This window comes from Balaenoptera ricei, chromosome 13, assembly GCF_028023285.1.
Source record: "Balaenoptera ricei isolate mBalRic1 chromosome 13, mBalRic1.hap2, whole genome shotgun sequence".
Taxonomy (NCBI): Eukaryota; Metazoa; Chordata; class Mammalia; order Artiodactyla; family Balaenopteridae; genus Balaenoptera; species Balaenoptera ricei.
This window is the reverse complement of record NC_082651.1, coordinates 42,662,021-42,682,245: the sequence shown is the minus strand read 5'-3', so window position 1 is coordinate 42,682,245 and position 20,225 is coordinate 42,662,021. Positions and strand designations below refer to the sequence as shown.

The 20,225-nt window shown below is 38.8% G+C and overlaps 2 protein-coding genes across 16 annotated transcripts in view; both read right to left on the bottom strand.

Annotated features, from left to right (window-relative positions):
* C13H2orf42 (chromosome 13 C2orf42 homolog) overlaps positions 1 to 4,018 on the bottom strand; it is a 40,768-nt gene extending 36,750 nt beyond the window's left edge. For 3 of the 9 annotated variants that reach the window (XM_059942448.1, XM_059942457.1, XM_059942455.1), the window contains exon 1: positions 3,972 to 3,997. The gene's annotated coding sequence lies outside the window, so the exon portion shown is untranslated. Of the gene's footprint in view, positions 1 to 131; positions 166 to 3,777; positions 3,818 to 3,971 lie in introns of those variants that run through there. The other 6 variants (XM_059942452.1, XM_059942456.1, XM_059942450.1 and 3 more) reach the window with 6 other exon arrangements.
* Positions 4,019 to 14,730: 10,712 nt separating this feature from the next.
* The window catches only part of TIA1 (TIA1 cytotoxic granule associated RNA binding protein), a 29,483-nt gene continuing 23,988 nt past the window's right edge, over positions 14,731 to 20,225 (bottom strand). For 5 of the 7 annotated variants that reach the window (XM_059943051.1, XM_059943053.1, XM_059943058.1 and 2 more), the window contains 3 exons: positions 20,091 to 20,214; positions 18,348 to 18,493; positions 14,731 to 17,424 (listed from right to left, as the gene is read on the bottom strand). In XM_059943051.1, coding sequence (XP_059799034.1) covers positions 17,298 to 17,424; positions 18,348 to 18,493; positions 20,091 to 20,214 — 397 coding nt within the window. In that variant the 3' untranslated portion in view covers positions 14,731 to 17,297. The remainder of the gene's footprint in view (positions 17,425 to 18,347; positions 18,494 to 20,090; positions 20,215 to 20,225) is intronic. The other 2 variants (XM_059943052.1, XM_059943055.1) reach the window with 1 other exon arrangement.

The window sequence follows — 20,225 nt, the reverse complement described above, 5'->3', positions numbered from 1 at the left end:
AGACACATGCACCCCAATGTTCATTGCAGCACTATTTACAATAGCCAGGTCATGGAAGCAACCTAAATGCCCAATGACAGATGAATGGATAAAGAAGATGTGGTACATATATATAATGGAATATTACTCACCCATAAAAAGGAATGAAATTGGGTCATTTGTAGAGACGTGGATGGATCCAGAGACTGTCATACAGAGTGAAGTAAGTCAGAAAGAGAAAAGCAAATATCGTATATTAACTCATATATGTGGAACCTAGAAAAATGGTACAGATGAACCAGTATGCAGGACAGAAATAGAGACACAGGTGCAGAGAACAAACTTATGGACACCAAGGGGGAAAAGTGGCGGGAGTGGTGGTGGTGGTGTGATGAATTGGGCGACTGGGATTTACATGTATACAGTAATATGTATAAAATGGATAACTAACAAGAACCTGCTGTATAATAAAATAAATAAAATTCAAAAAAATAAAAATGGGCCAATAATCTGAATGGATACGTCTCCAAAGAAGTTATACAGATAGCCAATAAACACATGAAAAGATGTTCAATATCACGTCATTAAGGAAATGCAAATCAAAATGTCAGTGAGATGCCACTTCACAGCCACTAAGATGACTAAAAAAAGATAGACAATAACAAGGGTACAGAAAAACTGGAACCTTCATACATTGTTGATGGTATTACAAAATGGTGCAGCCACTTTGGAAAATTGATCGTTCTTCAAAATGTGAGAGTTACCATATGACTCCCAAGAGAATCTATATCTGTATCTATATCTATCTATCTATATCTATATTTATATCTATATATGCCCAATGGAATTGAAAACATACAAAAATTTGTACTGGTGTTCACTGTAGTAGTATTCATAAAAGCCAGAAAGTAGAATCAATCCAAATGTCCATCAACTGATGAATGGGTAAACAAAATGTGATATATCCATACAATGAAATATTATTTGGCCATAAAAGGGAATGAAGTTCTGATACATGCTACAGCATGGATGAATGAGCCTTGATATATTAGGCGAAGTGAAAGAAGCCAGACATAAAAAGCCTTACATTCCATTTAAATGAAACATCTAGAATAAGCAAATGCACAGAGACAGAAAGGTTGCTAGGGTTGAAAGGGGGGACTGGGAGTGACTGCCATTGAGTGTGACGTTTCTTTCTGGGGTAATGAAAGGTTGCACTACTCTGTGAATATACTAAAATCGCTGAATTGTAACATTTTAAAAGGGTGAATTTTATGTTATGTGATTTATGTTTCAATAAATCTGTCATTAAAAATAAAGGGAAAATATTTGGAACACAAATAACAAAGGGTTAATTTCCTAAAATAAGAATTTTTACAAATCAATAAGAAAAAAGAAGCAAACCCACTAGAAAAAATGAGCAAAGGGTACAAAAAGACAGCTTATGAAAAAGAAAAAAAAATGATTTTTTTTGGCGGTGGGGCTTGTGAGATCTTACTTCCCCAACCAGGGATCGAACCCAGGCCCCCAGCAGTGGAAGAACTGAGTCCTAACCACTGGACTCCCAGGGAATTCCCGAAAAATGATTTTAAACGTCCAAAATTCAACCTTACAATAAGCAAGAGGCAAATTAAAACAAGACTTCAGCAAAGTGACAAAAAAGATAAATGTTATCACATGAAGATGTGGAGAAATAGGCACTGTACATTATTGTGGGAGTGTAAACTGCAATATCATCTTTAAAGGGATGTAAATAAAATAAACTTAAAACACACTTTGACTTAGGAATTCCACTTTTAAGATTTCACGAGTTCTAGTCTCACATGAACACAAAATATGTACAGGGGTACTCCATGCAAGGCTGTCCATAACTGCACAAGAACAGAAGCAGCCTAAGAGCTAACTAAATAAATCATGGTGTAACCATACAATATGCTACTATAGAGCCACTAAAACGAATCAGATTTATATGTATTGATAAGCAACAAATATCAAGATATACTGTGGAGTAAAAAAAGGTACAATACTTCGTGTATAATGTGATACTCTTGGTTTAAAAAAGAAAAAAGACAGGGGAGATACACACATACAGAATATGTTGCCTCAGAAGAAGTGACTGGGGACTTGAGAAATAGAAAGTGGGAAGGAGATACACATTTCACTGTCCCATACGATTTGAATTTTAAACTTGTACTAGTATCACTTATTACAGATTCTATATTGAAAGCATATATAAACAAGTAACACAATTTGTAAATGATAGGGATAGAGTAGGATTAGTTAGTTTAGAAATCCCACTAGGGGATTAAAGACAGAAAGGGAATTTTAAGGGAGTTTGGGAGACTGTTGTAAGCTAATGACCACTCAAGAAAAGAATCCAGTAACCTAGCAACAATCTACACTATCTTGAAGGAAGACCAGGTGCATCCAAGCACCAGACATACTCAAGCCACAAATCCTGGTAGTTAAAACACAAGACAATAGATATGGGGTCTGAATCTTGTTACATGAAGTCAGGGAGTTAATGATCCTTGAAGAGTAGCATTTCTGCATGTAGCCAAGACAGGAATATAGATGAAAGGGGAAAGAAACTAGGTGAGAAGGGGACATTATACAAAAACTTGAGATGAATTACCATATTTTAGTATAATTTACCACCTTTTTGCTAATATACATATGATTTAAATAGCGCCAAGGCAGTCCGGGTTAGACCAGATAGGGTCAAAGGAGGAACTGATGATGTGAGCCTTGACGTCTGCCCTAGACTGAGGAAGAAGGTGGTGTTCTCCCCTCCCCACTTTTTCTTTGATTATAAAAATATAGCCCTCTTTGTTCTCAGGGCTGTGCTCCCCTGCTGTCCAGTTCGTATCTCTCACAAGCCTCCTATGCTAATAAACTCACTCTTCACCTGCCACTTTGCCTCACGCTGAATTCTCTGAGCTTCAGTAAGTCCTGACACCAGGTGAGCAGTTTCAACTAAAAGACAGTGGGTTCGAGTCCCCTCCTAAGTCAGGGATTGTGGGTTCAATTCCCAATGTGAGGTGCAGGTGGGTTGGAGCCCCGGTCTGAGTTTTGGTTGGGTCCCACCCAAGAAGGAGTGCAGTTTCATAAAGAACCTGTATTTGAATCCTGCCTAAAAAAGGGTCTCCTCTCCCTGGCAAGTTTACTAAACAGCCTCCTCAGATGGTGTAAACGGACTGGTGCTGGAAGAGCTACCCTACGAACACTACCTGTAGTGCTGTGTTTTCAGCCCCGTACTATTCGGCTGTAGAGCTATATACAGTTTGGTGAATGCTGTTTAAGGCTTGTGAAGCACAGTAAGTGAAGAGAACGATCACCATAAATAAAACATAAACTTGCTAACGTTTACTGAGTACAAGTAAGCTTTTCCCATGCATTTACTCATGTAATGCTCACCACGATCCTGTGAAGTAGGTATTATTTTATCTTAGAGATGAAGAAACTGGCTCAGAGAAAGCAGTGATTTGATTAATGTCCCTCAGCCAGCCTCTAGATAATCTAACGTGAGTTTGGAATCTGCCGGATTCCGTCAAACCACAAGTGAGAGGAAGGGGCAGGACTAGAAGCCAGGACTCTCAACTCCAGGTCCAGGGTGCTTCCATTGCCCCGCACTGCCTCCGCATAGTGGAGAAAGGCCTCCGGGGCCATGCGGACAAGACCCCTGTCATCCGGCCTGCGGGACCCACACCTCCCACCTAGCTTCCGGGATGCGGCCAGCCCCCGGACGCACCCACCCGGGGACCTGCTTCCCGGCATCCTCCCCGCGCGACCGCTCACTTCCGGTCCTAAGTAGGCCCAAGCAGAAGCATCACCTGGCCGGCACCCTGCTCTTGGGAAACGCTATCCGCCGGGATTCCCAGCTCTACGCCCTTGTCCCATCGCCGCCCCCGCCTTCTGTCAACACAGCCCCCTTACCTGCCCTGCGCCCCCCACCCCGCCGTCCCAGGCCCCCAGCTGATAACCGCCCTCACCTCCTCTCTCTTCGCCTGCCACGGCCTTTTACAAACGCGGCCAAACTGTTCGCTGTAACGACAGTCGTTATTGGTCAGAGCCGCCCACGCGCGGCGAGAGCCCGCCCACCTCAGCTCGCGTTGTCTGACGGGAGTTGTAGTTTCCTCCTCCGGGAGGCGGCTGACAATTGTTGGGGAATCCGGTGGTGGAATGTGCGCCTACCTGGCGGCTGTACTACTTAGGTTCTTTGCTGTGGAAAGAGTGCTTCTGGCCAACCCTGCTGGTACTGGAAGGCACAGACAACTCTAGGGCTGGTCATGACTGTTTCAGGCCTGAGTGAGTCCTATTTCTGAGTAGAATTCCATTGGTCATTGATGCAAAAATCGCCTTAGATTTTCTACATTATTAGCAGATGCCGGCTGCGATTTAGTGTTTTGTCAAGGGGGTCTTGTCCACCAAAGTATTCGCTGTTTCTATCACTTGTGTGTTTGCATCAAGTTATCTTTTTCTCCCTTAATTATATTCTGACATATTACTTGAACGTTTTCCCATATAAGGCGTTGGAATTGGGTTCTGGTATGACCTAGTTTTGGTCCTTGGAATCGCACAGAATAAATCTAATAAATAAATCTAATCAAATAAATAAATTTGTGCTCCTGAGTACAAATGTGTTAAGGGTGAGGCCTGTGTGTGTTGGAAAACTCTGGAATGAGATTTCCTGCACCTTTAGCCTTCATCCTGCTACTTATTAGTGGTGGCACTGTGGGCTGGTCGCCTGAGAACTGTCAACGGAAATAATAAAAATATTTAAAATAAAAATGTGAGAGCTGTGAGTTTCAGTTTTATTCAGGGACTTACTTAGGACTATAGTCAGGGAGACAACCTCTCAGTTAGCTTTGAGGAAGTGATCTGAAGAGGTATGGCGAGAGGTGAGTACATCTGTGATTTTGCAGAAGGGGTATGTGCAATCAAGCACACAGCTTGGTAGAAGATTGCTGCTGGTCACAAGGCACAGATAATGATTTCAGTGTTTTTCTAAGTATGGGAAGATGCAAGAAATTGGGTTCATAAAATCTCCCGAAAATATCTGTATGAAGTCCTATTCTGCCAGTTTTCCCAGAGCATGGAGTGCCCCATTTCTGATCTCCACCCTGAACTCCTTTCAGGGTGTATTGAAGGTCAGTGACTGCAGTGGCTAATGACTTAATCCTTGTTGAGCCAGAAGGTGAGTGACATTCTTTAGCTGGCAGAAGTGTAGTAGTCTTCTCAACTGTTAATAAGAGAAGTGGTCCCTTTCATGATTAAGGTTTGCTATGTTGTTTCTGAAACTGGAGGTAGGGGGAGAAGGGCACATTTTTTTCCAGGAAATTTTTCCAATTTTGTCTTTCCACTTCAATTATAAGGTTTTAAATGATCATCAGTATATCCTGTATCATCTAGATGATCACCTAATAATACTGTGGGGTTTCAATGCCTGGTTATGTTTATGATTGTATTAGTACCAAGTGATTATCTAAAGCAGTTGTTCTCAACTGGGAGCACTACTACACATCTAGTAGATGACATGGAAGATCCTGCAATGCACAGGACAGCCCTTACAACAAAGAATTATCTAGACCAAAATGTCAGTAGTGCCACAATTGAGAGACCCTGTTGTAAAGAGAGAGTGTTTACATTTTTTTCAATGGAATTGCCCAAATGTGTCCTAAGAGATCTGTGGGTTTTCAGCTGAGACACATTATCTGTTCCAGTCAGAAAGGAAGCTATCAAGCAACCCCATTCTTTTTTTTTTTATAAATTTATTTATTTATTTATATATTTATGGCGGTGTTGGGTCTTCGTTTCTGTGCGAGGGCTTTCTCTAGTTGCGGCAAGCGGGGGCCACTCTTCATCGCGGTGTGCGGGCCTCTCACTATCGTGGCCTCTCTTGTTGTGGAGCACAGGCTCCAGACGCGCAGGCTCAGTAGTTGTGGCTCACAGGCCCAGTTGCTCCGCGGCATGTGGGATCTTCCCAGACCAGGGCTCGAACCCGTGTCCTCTGCATTGGCAGGCGGATTCTCAACCACTGCACCACCAGGGAAGCCCAGCAACTCCATTCTAAAAGAGGTTTCTTTCTTCCAAGCCAGACACTCAGGGTTCTTCCATTCCTTCTTCAAAGAAGGGCCTTTGAAGAAACATTGCCATCATCGAAGTCCTTTCTGAGCCCTCTTCTCATAAGTAGGATTCTCAGAATTGCACAACATTCTCAAGTTATGGTCCATTTTGGTATGTTAATTTTCAGTATGTTAATATTTACCCAGTCACTTTACTTAATTCTCTCATTGTTTTTTTTTTTTTTTATATAGACTATTTTTTTAAAGTTTATTTTTGTCTGCGTCGGGTCTTAGTTGCAGCGCACAGGCTCTCTAGTGGCGCACAGGCTCCAGAGTGCGCGGGCTCTGTAGTTTGTGGCGTGCGGGCTCAGTTGCCCTGTGGCATGTGGGATCTTAGTTCCCCAACCAGGGATCAAACCCACATCCCCTGCATTGGAAGGCAGATTCTTAACCACTGGACCACCAGGGAAGTCCCTGCCCATTAATTTCTAATCTTTCTTTTCTAATATAAGCATTTAAGGGTATACATGATTTTCAAAGTGCCATTTTACTTGCATTCCACAAATTTTGATATACAGTATTTTTATTTTCTTTAAATTTTAAATAATTTTAAATTTTCACTATGGCATCTTCTTTGACTCATAAGTTATTTATACATGTGTTTTTGTACTTGATTTCTAACCTAACTTCTTTATGGTCAGAAAACATGATAAGCTACTTTTTTTTATCTCATAGAAACTCTGCTTTATTTATTTATTTGTTAATAGATGAATAATAGCTTCTGATATTTAAAGGCATTTCCAATAAAAAGAATCTGTGTGGGCTTCCCTGGTGGTGCGGTGGTTGGGAGTCCGCCTGCCAGTGCAGGGGACGCGGGTTTGAGCCCTGGTCCGGGTGGATCCCACATGCCGCGGAGCAGCTGGGCCTGTTCGCCACAACTGCTGGGCCTGCGTTCTGGAGCCCGAGAGCCACACCTACTGGGGCCACATGCCGCGACTGCTGAGGCCCGCACGCCTGGAGCCCGTGCTCCGCGGCAGGGGAGGCCACCGCGGTGAGAGGCCCGCACACTGCAACGGGGGGTGGCCCCAGCTCGCCGCAGCTAGGGAAAGCCCGCATGCAGCAATGAGGACCCAATGCAGCCAAAAATAAATAAATAAAATAAATAAATGAAAAAGAAATTAAAAAAAAAAAAAAAGAATCTGTGTGGTATTTGCACATTAGAACAAATATTCACAGTTCTTTGATTTTTGCCAATTGGCAATAATTATTCGTCAACTTCCCTTACCCTTCTAACTCCTGTGACCTTTTAAAACCAATATTTTCTTAAGTATTCCATGTGTGCTTGAGAACAGATGTGTATATATTTTCTTTGCTATTAATTTGGCTACATCAGCTTCATTTAGGGTTTCCTGGTATGTATCTTTCTGCATACTTTTGTTTTAGATGTTGCTTCTAAGCAGTGCATCTAGATTTTAAAAATCCAATTAAACAATCTCTTTTATTAGTTTATTACATTTATTATGCTTGTTAATCCATTTGGAATTATTTCTACCATCTAATTTTATTTCTACCATCTACCACCTAAGATTGGTTTGTCTGGCTTTCTCTCTGTTTCTTTTCTTTTTCTGCCTTCTTTTGGATTTCTTTTGTTACCTCCTCTTTTTGGAAGTTATATGCTCTATTTTTATTATTTTAGTGACGATCCTTTACATTTTAACTCGAGGCCAAAGCTAATACATTTTTCTGCTATTCTCCTGAAAAAAATACAGTGATCTTAGAACACTTTAATCACCTCCTGTCATATATATTATTATTATCCAGTATTTTATTTTAGTTCTCCCTTAGAAGAAGGCACTATTATTGTTGCTTTAGATTAAACTACATATGTATAAATTTCTTTGCTTACCATTTCTCTTTGCAGCTCAGACGTTTGTTTTGGGATTTTTTTCTCCCTGAAATATATGCTTTAGAAGTTCATTTAGTATTGGATTTATTGTTGGCAAATTCTCTTGGCTTTTCTTTTTCTATTTCATCCTCATTCTTGTATGATTGCTTTAGGTTGTTGTTTCTTTCAGCACATTGAAGATATCCCTCTGAATTCTGGCCTATTGTCTTGCTGTTGAAACATTTGATGTCAATCTAATTGTCATATCATTGTAGTAGTCTTCTTTTTTCTCCCCCTCTCTGCTGCTTTTAAAATCTGTCTTTGATAATCTGCAATTTGACTATATATGTAAGCATGGACTTCATTTTATTTATCCTTCTTGGGATTCATTGTGGATCTTGAGTCTGAGAGTTCCTACCCTTCAATAATTCTGGAAAATTCTCAGCCATATCTCTTCGAATATTTCCCATCCCAAATTGTTTTCTCTCTTTATGGAACTGCAGTTTAAATATATTTTAGATTTCCCATTCTATTCTCCATGCTCTCTTCATATTTTCTACCTCTTTGTCTCTGCACTGTTGTACTGTTCCAATTCAGATTTCTTCAGCTGTATCTAATTTGGTTTTGTCAGTCCATTGAATTTTTAATTTTAGCTTTTGTGTTTTTAATTTCTAGAGGTTCTATTAGTTTCTTTAAAAATTCTGCCTAATCATTCAATAGTCACTTCTTCCTTGCTCATATTTTTACTGCATCTTTTATTTCTAAAGACATATGAAATATAGTTATTACATATTCAACATGTGATTATTATAATGTCTAAAAGTCCTTGGAGGTCAAATGGACAAAGGACACAGACAGGTCACAGAAAAGAAACACAAACAGCCAACTATCATGGGAACAAATCACTAACTTTACTTACAATCAGGGAAATAAAAGAGATCATTTTACATGCATCAGATTGGCAAAAATAAAAGCTTAATAACAATCAGCATTAGTAAAAGTAGGGGGGCAAACGAGTGTTTTCGGACATTATTGGTTGGAGTGTAAAATGGTACAGCTTTTAAGAGCTGTACCGTTATAAAGAGCTGTACATTATAATGTACCAATATAATTTGACAACATATATCATACAATTTTTACAATTTACATTCTTTAATCCATCATTCAATTCTGAGTATCCTAGAGAAACAGTACACACATGCACACAAACGCATTCTTTAACTGTTCCGATTTTCTATATAAAACGGAGGTGAATGTTTTTTGTTGTGTATTTCCGAATGAGTGAAGAGTGGGGTTGTTTTTTTGGTGGTCATTCACTTATCTTTGTGATTTATTCATAGTTTATTGTATTGAGATTTTTAAAAATTATTGCTTTCTTAAACCCATCTCCTCTTTCTTCTCTCCTTCCGTCTATAGCCCACTGAATCGGGAAGGCAGTCTGCACTAGTTAACTATCCCCCACCTCCCACTCCTTAACCCAATACAGTCCACATTTTGCTCCTACTACTTCACTGAAAATGCTCATTTTTAAAGTCACCAATTACTTCCTCATTGCTAAATCCAGTGATTTTTTTTCACAACTTGTATTTTTCCCCTCTGCCATATTTGACTCTTGACTACTCCTTGAATGTTTTCCTCCTTGATTTCTGCAACATCATGGACCCTCAGTATTTCTCCCACCTGTCAGGCAGCTCTTCCTCATTCTCCTTTGCAAGGTTCTCTGTCTCTGCCCCCTTCAATACTGATAGACCTAAGAGTTCTGTCCTCAGTCCTCACTCTAGTGTCTCTCTGGGTGATTGCCACTCCATGGGTTGAACTACCACCTAAATGCTGATGACTCCCATCTCTATGTCAGCCTGGATCTCCCTTCCAAATTCCATATCATTACCTACTGGCTATTTCTACCTGAATGTCACACATGTCCAACCGCCACATTTTGAAAGGCAGACCTCATTAGCTTTCATCTTCTGCCCTCTAACTAGCATCTATCCTTACTCACCCTCACAAACTGCTCTTCTTCCTTTTCCTACCCCAGTAACTAGCCCCAACCATCCATCTAATTGCTCATGCCAGGAACCTGGAAGACATCTTGATTAAAAACAAATTAGATCAATGGCTCCCTAGGACCTTTAAGATAAAAAAAAAGTTCAAATTACTTGGCATGGCATAAAGAATTGGCCCTGGTTTGGTCCTTTAGTTTTAGCTCTTATCACCTCATACCCAGTACTCTAGCTGGTAGTACTATCAGCACATGGTAGAAATCCATTTGGTTAAAACAAGATTGAGATAATTAAATTAATTGATTGATTTACTACCTACTGGGTATATACAGCACTGAACAGTCACCAGCTTTTAGTGGGCAACACAGGTTTTAAAGATATAATCGCACAAATACATAATTTAAAATGATGACAAATGCTATAAAGGAAAAGTAAACATAAGATGGCTTGAGAGGCTACTGATTTAGATTGTGGGTAAAGAAAGGAAGGCATTTCAGAGGAAGGGACATTCAAGTGGAGAGCTGAAGACAAAGAGCAGACAAAAGGCATTCACATGGCAGGGCTCTGCAATGGGAGTCTTGGTCCCCAATCCACCCTTCTTGGCCTTGCTTTGTGAAACATTTCTTCTTTGTCAGTTGGCTCAATGTTAGGCTTTGTCAATAGAGGGCACTGGGGAAACATGGCAAGGTGATAGTGACAGGAAGGCACATTCCTTATGGGTTCTGGTTCTATCTTTTTATTCAGTGTGCAAGCCAATGGATCAGTGTACAGAAGACCCAGTGGCCCTCCCGTCAGTGGTTCTCTGGACCTGCCCCAGCTGCACCCTCAGGCCACACTTTCCTTACCTGCAGCTGTTTCCATGGCAGCTTTGGCTGCAACCCTCTCGAGGACTGACAGATAAAATACAGGACACCCAGTTAAACTTGGATTTCAGTTAAACAACAAGTAACTTTTAGTATGTTTCTTGCAATATTTGCGATTGTGCTTTCACTTGCTGAATCTGGCAACCCTAGCTCCCCCACCTGGTGGACCATTTCTAAAGACTATCTCCAGCCCACCCACCTCTGGCCAATGGTAGGCAGCTTCTAAGGACCAGCTCTGGCCCACGCCCTCTGGCATGTTTGTTCACTAGGCGGCACGTTCCTATGATAATCAAGCCCACTTTGAAGAGGTGAGAAACTCAGTGCTCTCTTAAACCCTTCATTTCTGCATTGTCCACTCTGTCCATAAATAGTAGCTACTTTTTTTTGCACCTGCAATTTCTGGATCCCTTTTAGTAGTTAACCATTTTTTACTATTTAACAACTATTCACATTAAAATCTCCCTTTTCAAATTTTAGTGTTGGCTTCTGTCTCCTGACTGGACCTTAACTGATATAAAGTGTTTACTTATTCAGGAAACTGAAAGATGACCATGGAGCGGAAGGGCTTATGGGAGACTGGAGAATGGCTTGCTGTGAAGTTGGGTAAGCACAGACTGCACTTTAGAAGGCTCTGCAGGCCACATTAAAGATGTTAGATTACTGCTAAATACAATTTGAAACAAAGACTTTCAAGCAGGGGAGTGTCATGATCAGATTTACATCTGTTAAAAGATTCCTTTGGTCTTCTGATTCTGGTAGAAATGTTAGCAGCCTGGTTCTGGATCTTTCCACTTCTCCTGGAAACCACAGGGTGCGACAAGGAAAACATATGACCAATTGACTCCCACAAACAGTATCTTAAGTGAAACTAGGGATGCAAAGAAAAGTTATGCATTCCACATTGAGTGGAAGTGTGGTACTGGATGGGAGGCCAACTGAGTGCCATGGGGGAAGGACAGGGAGTGAGGAGGGGGCTGGTGGTGGCAGATCTCAGAAATCACTCGCAAATATTCACTCTGAGAAGAGAGCCAAACCCTGAGTGGAGCCTGCTGTGGGGAGGACTGAACAAGCATATGAGTGTGGGAGAGGCAGGGAGGGAAGGTGTGTGAAGTGCCTAAGGGGTGCAGAGGTGATGTCTTTCAGAAAGCAAGTCAGGGGATCTCCTTGAAGACAGGAGTTAGGTCCCTTAATGTAGCAGATGAAGGAACCAAGGGAGCTCAGAGCTGGCACAGAACTTCTGAACAAGATCACATCCCAGAGAAGACCCATGGCTACACTTTTAAGGAGACAATTCATTGTAGCCACAGAGGGAGGTGAGAAACTTCAACAAGGTCTTTCCCCTTCATCCTCCTGCTGGTACTTGGTCTAGGAAAAACCAACTGTTTCAAATATGAACAAATAGAAATAAGCACAGCATTTGTACCAAGATACTGTAATTAAAAATAAGACAGCAAAACTTACCTAGAGTTTCCCTGGAGAAGACTCACAGGAAAAATGTTCCCACAAAGCAGTTGAAAATAATATAGACATTCCAATATGAATTTTAAAAATCTAATGAAGTAAGTGCAGCTAAGAAAAACAAGAATTCAGGGAAGAGACATCCCTGAAGTCAAACAAAAATTGGTGGAATTTAGAAAACAGAAAAAAAATTTATTTTCAGAAATGAAGATTACATTAAAAGGAACACAAGTGAGTCTGGATACCACAGGAAGCATATTAAGGAACGGAGATTAGAAATGAAAAAAGCAAACAAAAAGATAAAAATAATTAAGAACAAATGATAGAAACCGATGTCAGGCAGAGGAAATCCAACACACAATTGGAATTGCCAAAGAAAACCAAAGCAGTGGAATAGTATTGATACAAATATTTGTGACTATAATTCAGGAAAACATGAAATATTACCTTGATGCATGTACTTGGCTCAGGGAATGTTTCCTTTCTTATAGAATGCTTTCCCTGACAGTTGTCTCTTTCCATTTGCCTGATTTTCTTCCAGTATTTAGTCTTTTCACATGCTCCATAGTTCCATAAAACATCTCACAACACACAGGCTGGCGTCTCAGATAACCTTAAGTCTAGCCCTCTGACCATCAGTCTGGATTGGCTGCCAGGTCGCTTCACAGCTGCAATCCTGGGACTTCCCGTTATCTCACTCGTGTTTGATCCTGTTTCTAGACGCTACATCATATTTTTTCTTTGATTTACTCTTATTTTGATGGAGTTTATCCAGTAACTGAGAATCAGTGAACAAGAAGAAAATCTTTTGAGAACTTGCATGTCTAAAAATGTCTTTATTCTATTGTCACCTAAGACATAATTCATTCAAACTTTTGAAGACAGCACCCCATTGATCCCTAGGTTCCAATGTTGCCATTGAGTATTTTCCTCGATCCTTTTTCTATCTGGTAAATTTTTGAATATTCTATTTATAGGTCTGGCATCCTAAAATTTCATAATGGTATGGCTTCGTATGGGTCTTTTATATTTATTGTGCAAATTCAACATTAGCTTTTTTTTTTAACCTTGAAACTCAAAATTTCATCAGGGAAATTTTCCTTTATTTAATAAATTCTACCCAATCCTCTATTTTGTTTTCTTCCTGGAACTCCTATTGATTTAATATTAAACCTCCTGAATTGATCCATATTTATTTTTTTCCCTATACTTTTGATTTGTCATAGAACATCTCATCTTTTAATACTCTCACTGAATTTATTCATATTCTAATTTCTTGTTGTGACATTTTATTAGTATTCTGTTCTAATTTCTTGAGTACAGTATCTTATTTGAGGATATGATAGCTGTTGAAGTTTTCTGATTCTTGAGAGTTGCTTTTATTTAGCTCTACCTTTTACAATCAAAGTTTTTCTCAATTTCTGGTGATCTTTGGCTGTCTTTATTTATAAGTGAAGCACTAAAAACCTGTTTGGAAGGTTTGTGTACGTGGGCAGGGCTTACTGATTGGTACGCTCCACTGTAAGGGGACTCTTGGCCAGTTACTATTTGGAGGGGACCCTCAAATGTCAGCATCTGTCTTTTCACTCAAGAGTTGCTTAGTTTTTCCACAGTAGGAGCCTCCAAATCTTGCCTGGTGTGTGTGTGGCTGTTGGTTTTCTAGAGCTGAACACAAATAAGGAGCTAGGGATCTCATTTATCTAGTATATAAAACTGCTTAATAACTATTTTCTGCACAGCCTCTCACCCGAGCTTATTAACCCTGAGTCAGAAATCTACTTTTCCCTTTCTTAGGTGAATTACTATCAGAATAACTTCAGCCTTCAACTTTAGAGACCATTAGCGTAAAGTCCTATTCAACTCAGAAACATTCACATACATTTTATCAAGGCTCTTAAATTAAAATTTGTTGTTTTGGAGGTATGTTCTTCAAGTTCTAAATAGTCAAAATGCAGTGACTGGAAAAAACGTAACAACCCCCTACAAAAAGATTTTGTTTTTAGAAATCATCACTCTTTCATTGAAAGGGCTTGTTCTTTATTTCCTACAAACACATTTTATTTTTCCAATTCAACTGTAACCTCAAGAGCACCCTGTAGCTCTTGGTAAACTTAACTCTCTTTGTGTATGCAAACTAGTCCTTATCAACTGCCTTCTCAAAAGTAATAGAACTCTAATACATACAAAAGGAAGCTGAGTAAGCACAGGGACAAAACAGGAGAAGAATAAAACTAGAATGTGAATCTCATTTTCAACAGGGAGAGAATATTAACAAGGAAAATGAGATCCTGATTTCATAGTGAGTTAAATCTACAGCAATTCTTTGTGGTATCAAACAGTAACCCAATGCAAACCATGGTTTCTGAAATAAGATTAAAAAGAAATCTAACAAATACCTGAGTGAATATAACAATATGACTAGACCAAAAAGAAAAAAAAATCTCTCACACACAATAATCACTGCAAGAAGATCCCAAAGGTTATAGAAAACATAAAGGAACTTTAATATCCAAACAGTCAGGGCAAAGAATACTGGATTAATGACCCATTAAGTGTGAACCACTTTAGGTTCTTTACAGTACCAGATGTATTTTAAAGTAAAATCTGAATGCTTATTGCAGAGAATGAATCCATTTAAAAAAACTTTAATTTCCTTACCTGATACTAATACCAGTATGATTTTTAGACTGTAAATTTTTTAAATGATTTAACACTGAGAGTAAGATTTAAAGCAAAGTTAGCAATGTTCCTGAATTGCAAATTTGTTCAGTAGTAATAAGCCTTTGAGTAATGCTACTTTCTTCTCAAAAAGTAGTCAATGTACATTTTAGAATTGTGCAATAAGAAAATATTGGCTGATAAAAAGTGTTATTTCTTGAGATAGTCAAGATGAAAGAAAAACTATACTTTTACTTGGATTATTTATGCCCAAATAATTTACCCTGCAATCCACAGATGTATAGGACATAAAATACTTTTGAATAAGAGAAGAGTGAGGGTCCTAAAATAGGAACATAAACCAGAAGAATCTAAAAACAGCATCCTGTTATTTTATTTTTTGAGTATTTAAGCTGCTTTTGGTTGCATGCCCTGATCTGTAGAAGGTTAATTAACAAGGAAATAAAATTTCCAAGTGTTTAAAAAATTTACTCATCTTCCATAAAGCAACTTTTAATGTATCAACACTTAGAAAATACACAGTGACTTGATGACAACATCAGTACAACTGCATAGAATTGAGCTCCAGAGAATTATACATTTATGAGCTGTCTTTCCTGGGCTCTGGTTTACAGGAGTATTGGCTTAGAGACCAGCTTCGAGTCATCTGCTCCTACCTGGAGGATACAGGCCAGGAAACTCTTAGGATTCCATGGGCCTTTTCTGTTCCTAAATAAAACACCAGGAGCTCTCTGGTCTTAAAAACAACGAAGCATCCAAATATGTATACTGGGGACCCTTCCCCTTTGTGAGTCAAAGAAGAGGAGAGTTTGTGACTTTCGCTGAAAACAAAACAAAACAAAATCTCCCACAATTCTTCTAAGAGACTGAAATATACTAGAAATTTCAAAACTAGAACAATGCCATCAAAGATTAAACCTCTTAATGCTCGGAGCCACCCCAAAATAATAAAATTGGGAACTCCAGGAAAACAGGTACCAAAAGAATCAAAGTAATGATTGCACTGAGGATTCTCCTCTTTGAAGGCTGTTTAAGGAGGTAGGATTTCACGGTTTTTTGTTTGTTTATCTTTTGGCCTCTGAACATTTAAAAAATGCTTTGCCCGGCTGGTCATTCAGGCTAATTTTGGAGTTCACAAGAAACTCCAAGCCTGACATAAGGATATTCTACAGTTTCACAGCTATCATTTGTACATATTAAAATCAAGTTGATTTACTCTTTTTGAGTAAATATAACTAGAATATGGCAAATTAATATATTTCTTTACATAAAACTTTGTGTCTCAAAGTTCTTGAAAAACAAGAGCAGATGACTTTGTATTCAAAGACTACCAAAGTGTGTATTTGATATTCACATGCAAACAAAACCTTATAAATCTCCTGTCAACTCTGCATGATGCCTTTAAGGAGGAAATGACATACAAAGTTTGCTAACTGTGCAAAATATTAAATTGCTAAAACATTTTACATAATGAAATGATACATGTAAATGTAGAAGTTGACACATGAAATTAACATGGGTTCATAAGAACTTATCACATTTCAGAGATTTTCTTTCGTAACAAGTTTTTGTTTTTATATTTCCTGGTACACAGCAAAGTTTATCACAGAAGATAAAAACCCTTTTAAACAAATTCAACAGGGAATTCTTGAGGCACCTTCTCATATAAAACACAAGATGAATGCAATTATCAATCCATCTGAGAAAAGTTTTCAATCTAAAGATCATTTTTTTCCATTTAAGTATACTTTATAGAACTTTAATAAGGCAAGACAAATTTGTGAAAAAAATGTAGATACAAAAATGATGTAAACTAATAACTTATATTTAAAAACCCCAAAGGGAAAACAGTGGAGATGGGACAGCTCAAACAATGCCTATTTCAAAAAAACCTAAAATAGAATTGTGCATAAGCTGAAGATTACAAAGAACTTCTAGACTCTGCACAGTTTTGGTTTTCCTTTTTTCTTTTTTTTTTTACATCTTTATATTACATGTTTTAAATCATATCAGGAATGCAAACTAGAACTGCACACTACTTCAGTGGAAAAAAGTTCAACATTGTGCAATTTTCTGCCTCAATTTTAAAAAAGTGGCAGCAATCCCTGCATTTGTATTTGAAACAAGGATTTGAGAAACTTTATCAAAAAAGGTAATGAAGGCAAAAATTGGCAGACATCCAGCATATTGTTTCTTTTTAAAACAATGCGGATGGTAAGTAATTTCATGATTAAAAAATGAATCTTTTAAATAAATACATTGTATCTGACATTTGCACTGACTGATTTGATAAATCTTTAAGTAAACAACGGCTTTACTACACTCCCTGTAGCCTTAAGCCACTGGCTTTAGATTCTGGAGTCCTTTTTCACTGGGTTTCATACCCTGCGACTCGATACCCTGCAGGCTGATTAGGCATCATGCTGCCATTCTGTCCTGGAGGCGGCTGCACTCCATAATTTGGTCCCATCCACGGTGCAGAAGACTGTGTCTGACTGGTGGAGAACGTGAAAGAAGCAGAGGGGAGGGGAAATCCACTGGTTAAAATAAAATGTAATGCCAAGAATAAATAACACATACGTGGGAAATATCCTTTTTCTTAAGCCCAAATATAAGAATAATTGTTATGCCAGAGAAAGCAAAGGCAAAAGGTTTTTTCTTTTAAAAACAAGCATCCTTGTAGCTTTAATTTGTACAGTTTAATTCTGTTAGTTTAACTATAGCTAAGAAAATATCCTTTATCTATAAACATTTATTCCCTTGAACTCAGAAAAACTCATCTCTAATCTCAGAACACTGTCCATCGGGGGTTTGACATATGTTGAACAAGCCACTACCTGAAGGAAACGTGATCATTTGGTATGATACGGACTTGCATTTATATTACTCAAAGATGAAATTAAGATAATTATTAGTATATGTAAGCTCATAAATTTTTTCAACATTACAAGATTCCTTTTAATAAAAAATGGCAAAGCGTTTTAATTTCCAGTTTGTTTTTCAGAAATTTAAGTAAAATTGTAATTCAGGATGTATAAAGAAGCTTTCATATAACAATGTATGAATAAACCCTCTTGCACAAAAAAAAAGCATAATGAATAAAGCAACTAGGATCAAAATAACTGTATCCAATAAGCCTAGCAACTATTAAGTTCTTATTTCCTTACTTAAATATTTGTTGATTCACTGCCAAGCATTACCAAAATTCTCATAACGCTGGTTATAAATCAAGACAACACATTTCTAGGCAAAATTTTAAAGATATACACTTAAAACTATAAAGTAAAAACCTCTCTAAGTCTTTCAAAGGCTATGCTTTAGAAAGAAGGCACATTACCTACTAATTACTTAAAATCTCTTCCCAAGTTCTTGACATTTTCAAAGGCTAATAATAAAGGAAAAGAACAAGTATGCTTACTTAAATCCCTGCTGGTTCCATGGCTGGCCATACATTCCATATGCAGGTACTTGCCAACCATTAGGCATATATTGGCCAATTTGTTGTGCATTCCCATACCACTGGCCCCACTGGCCATAAGCTTGTGGATATCCAATTTGATTCTGCTATTAAGTAAAATTGTAACAGATAATTTAATATTATTTAAAGTTATAGGTGCACATACAGTCCTAATATACCACAAATACATAGCCATAACACATAGGGCCATCATTACAATTAAAACTCAAGGATAGGGCTTCCCTGGTGGCGCAGTGGTTGAGAACCCGCCTGCCAATGCAGGGGACACAGGCTCGATCTCTGGTCTGGGAAGATCCCACATGCTGCAGAGCAACTAAGCCCCGGGCGCTACAACTACTGAGCCTGTGCTCTAGAGCCTGTGAGCCGCAACTACTGAGCCCGTGTGCTGCAACTACTGAAGCCTGCGTGCCTAGAGCCCATGCTCTGCAACAAGAGAAGCCACCGCAATGAGAAGCCCGTGCACCTCCACAAAGAGTAGCCCCCACTTGCGGCAACTAGAGAAACCCCATGCGCAGCAACAAAGACCCAACACAACCAAAAATAAATAAATAAAATAAATAAATTTATATATATATTTTAAAAAAACCACTAAAGGACAAAGAAAAGTTTATAAAGTCACGGCTAATAAAAAAAAAAGTGAGGTTATACTGCTTTAACTCTACAATGATGCTCTAAATGGCATACTCTTTGTAAGGCAGTAGGTTAGGGTTAGGGTTATTAAACTCAGGATAATGTTTAGGTGTTTTGTAAATTATCCATATGACTGTTTCCTTTAGCTAGGGAAGATAGGGAAGATAAAGACTATTTATTCCTATATTCAGTTTACTTAACAAAGTTATATACTTTAGGATTTTCTTACTCCTATCTTGATGCTCCATTTCCTCATAGAAATGTTTGTGGGATCAAGTTTTAACCACTAGAACTGCCTGGAAAAACAAAGGCAGCAAAATCTGGAAGAAAATGGCAACGTCCTAAATATATTCATAGCTTTTGTTTCAACTGAATCAAACATGCTTGTGAGGACTTCCCTGGTGGCGCAGTGGTTACGAATCCGCCTGCCAATGCAGGGGACATGGGTTCAAGCTCTGGTCCAGGATGATCCCACATGCCCCAGAGCAACTAAGCCCATGTGCCACAACTAGTGAGCTTGCGCTCTAGAGCCTGTGAGCCACAACTACTGAGCCCATGTGCCACAACTACTGAAGTCCCCGTGCCTAGAGCCCATGCTCTGCAACAAGAGAAGCCACCACAGTGAGAAGCCCGTGCATGCAACGAAGAGTAGCCCCCCTTCGCCGCAACTAGAGAAAGCCCAAGCGCAGCAACAAGGACCCAATGCAGCCAAAAATGGGTAAATAAATAAATAAATAAATAAATAAATAAAACATGCTTGTGAGTTCTCCAAATAGTATGTAAATAAATCTACTAAGTATTAGAAAAAATTTAATACCCTGTTAAGTTTGTTGCAGCATTTTAAAATCCACTGTGTGAGCATGAGTCAATTGAGGTGGTCACATTCATTATGTCACCCCTGCATCCATGAACCACTACTCTGGAACTATAATACATGAAGAGCCCTTATATGCTATCATTTTAGCTAGAAGCATTAACGACGATTATCAACAATTTCATTTAAAAATACCTATTAGCCCAGCAATTACTCTGCAAAGTCAAGAACCTTCTCACCTGTTGCACGGGATTTATCATATCAAGAGTTTCTTTGCCCCAGTAGCATTTCACAACATGGCCTTCAATGGTAGTTCCGTTAACAGAAACAATTGCATGTGCTGCACTTTCATGGGAATTGAACCTATTGAAAAT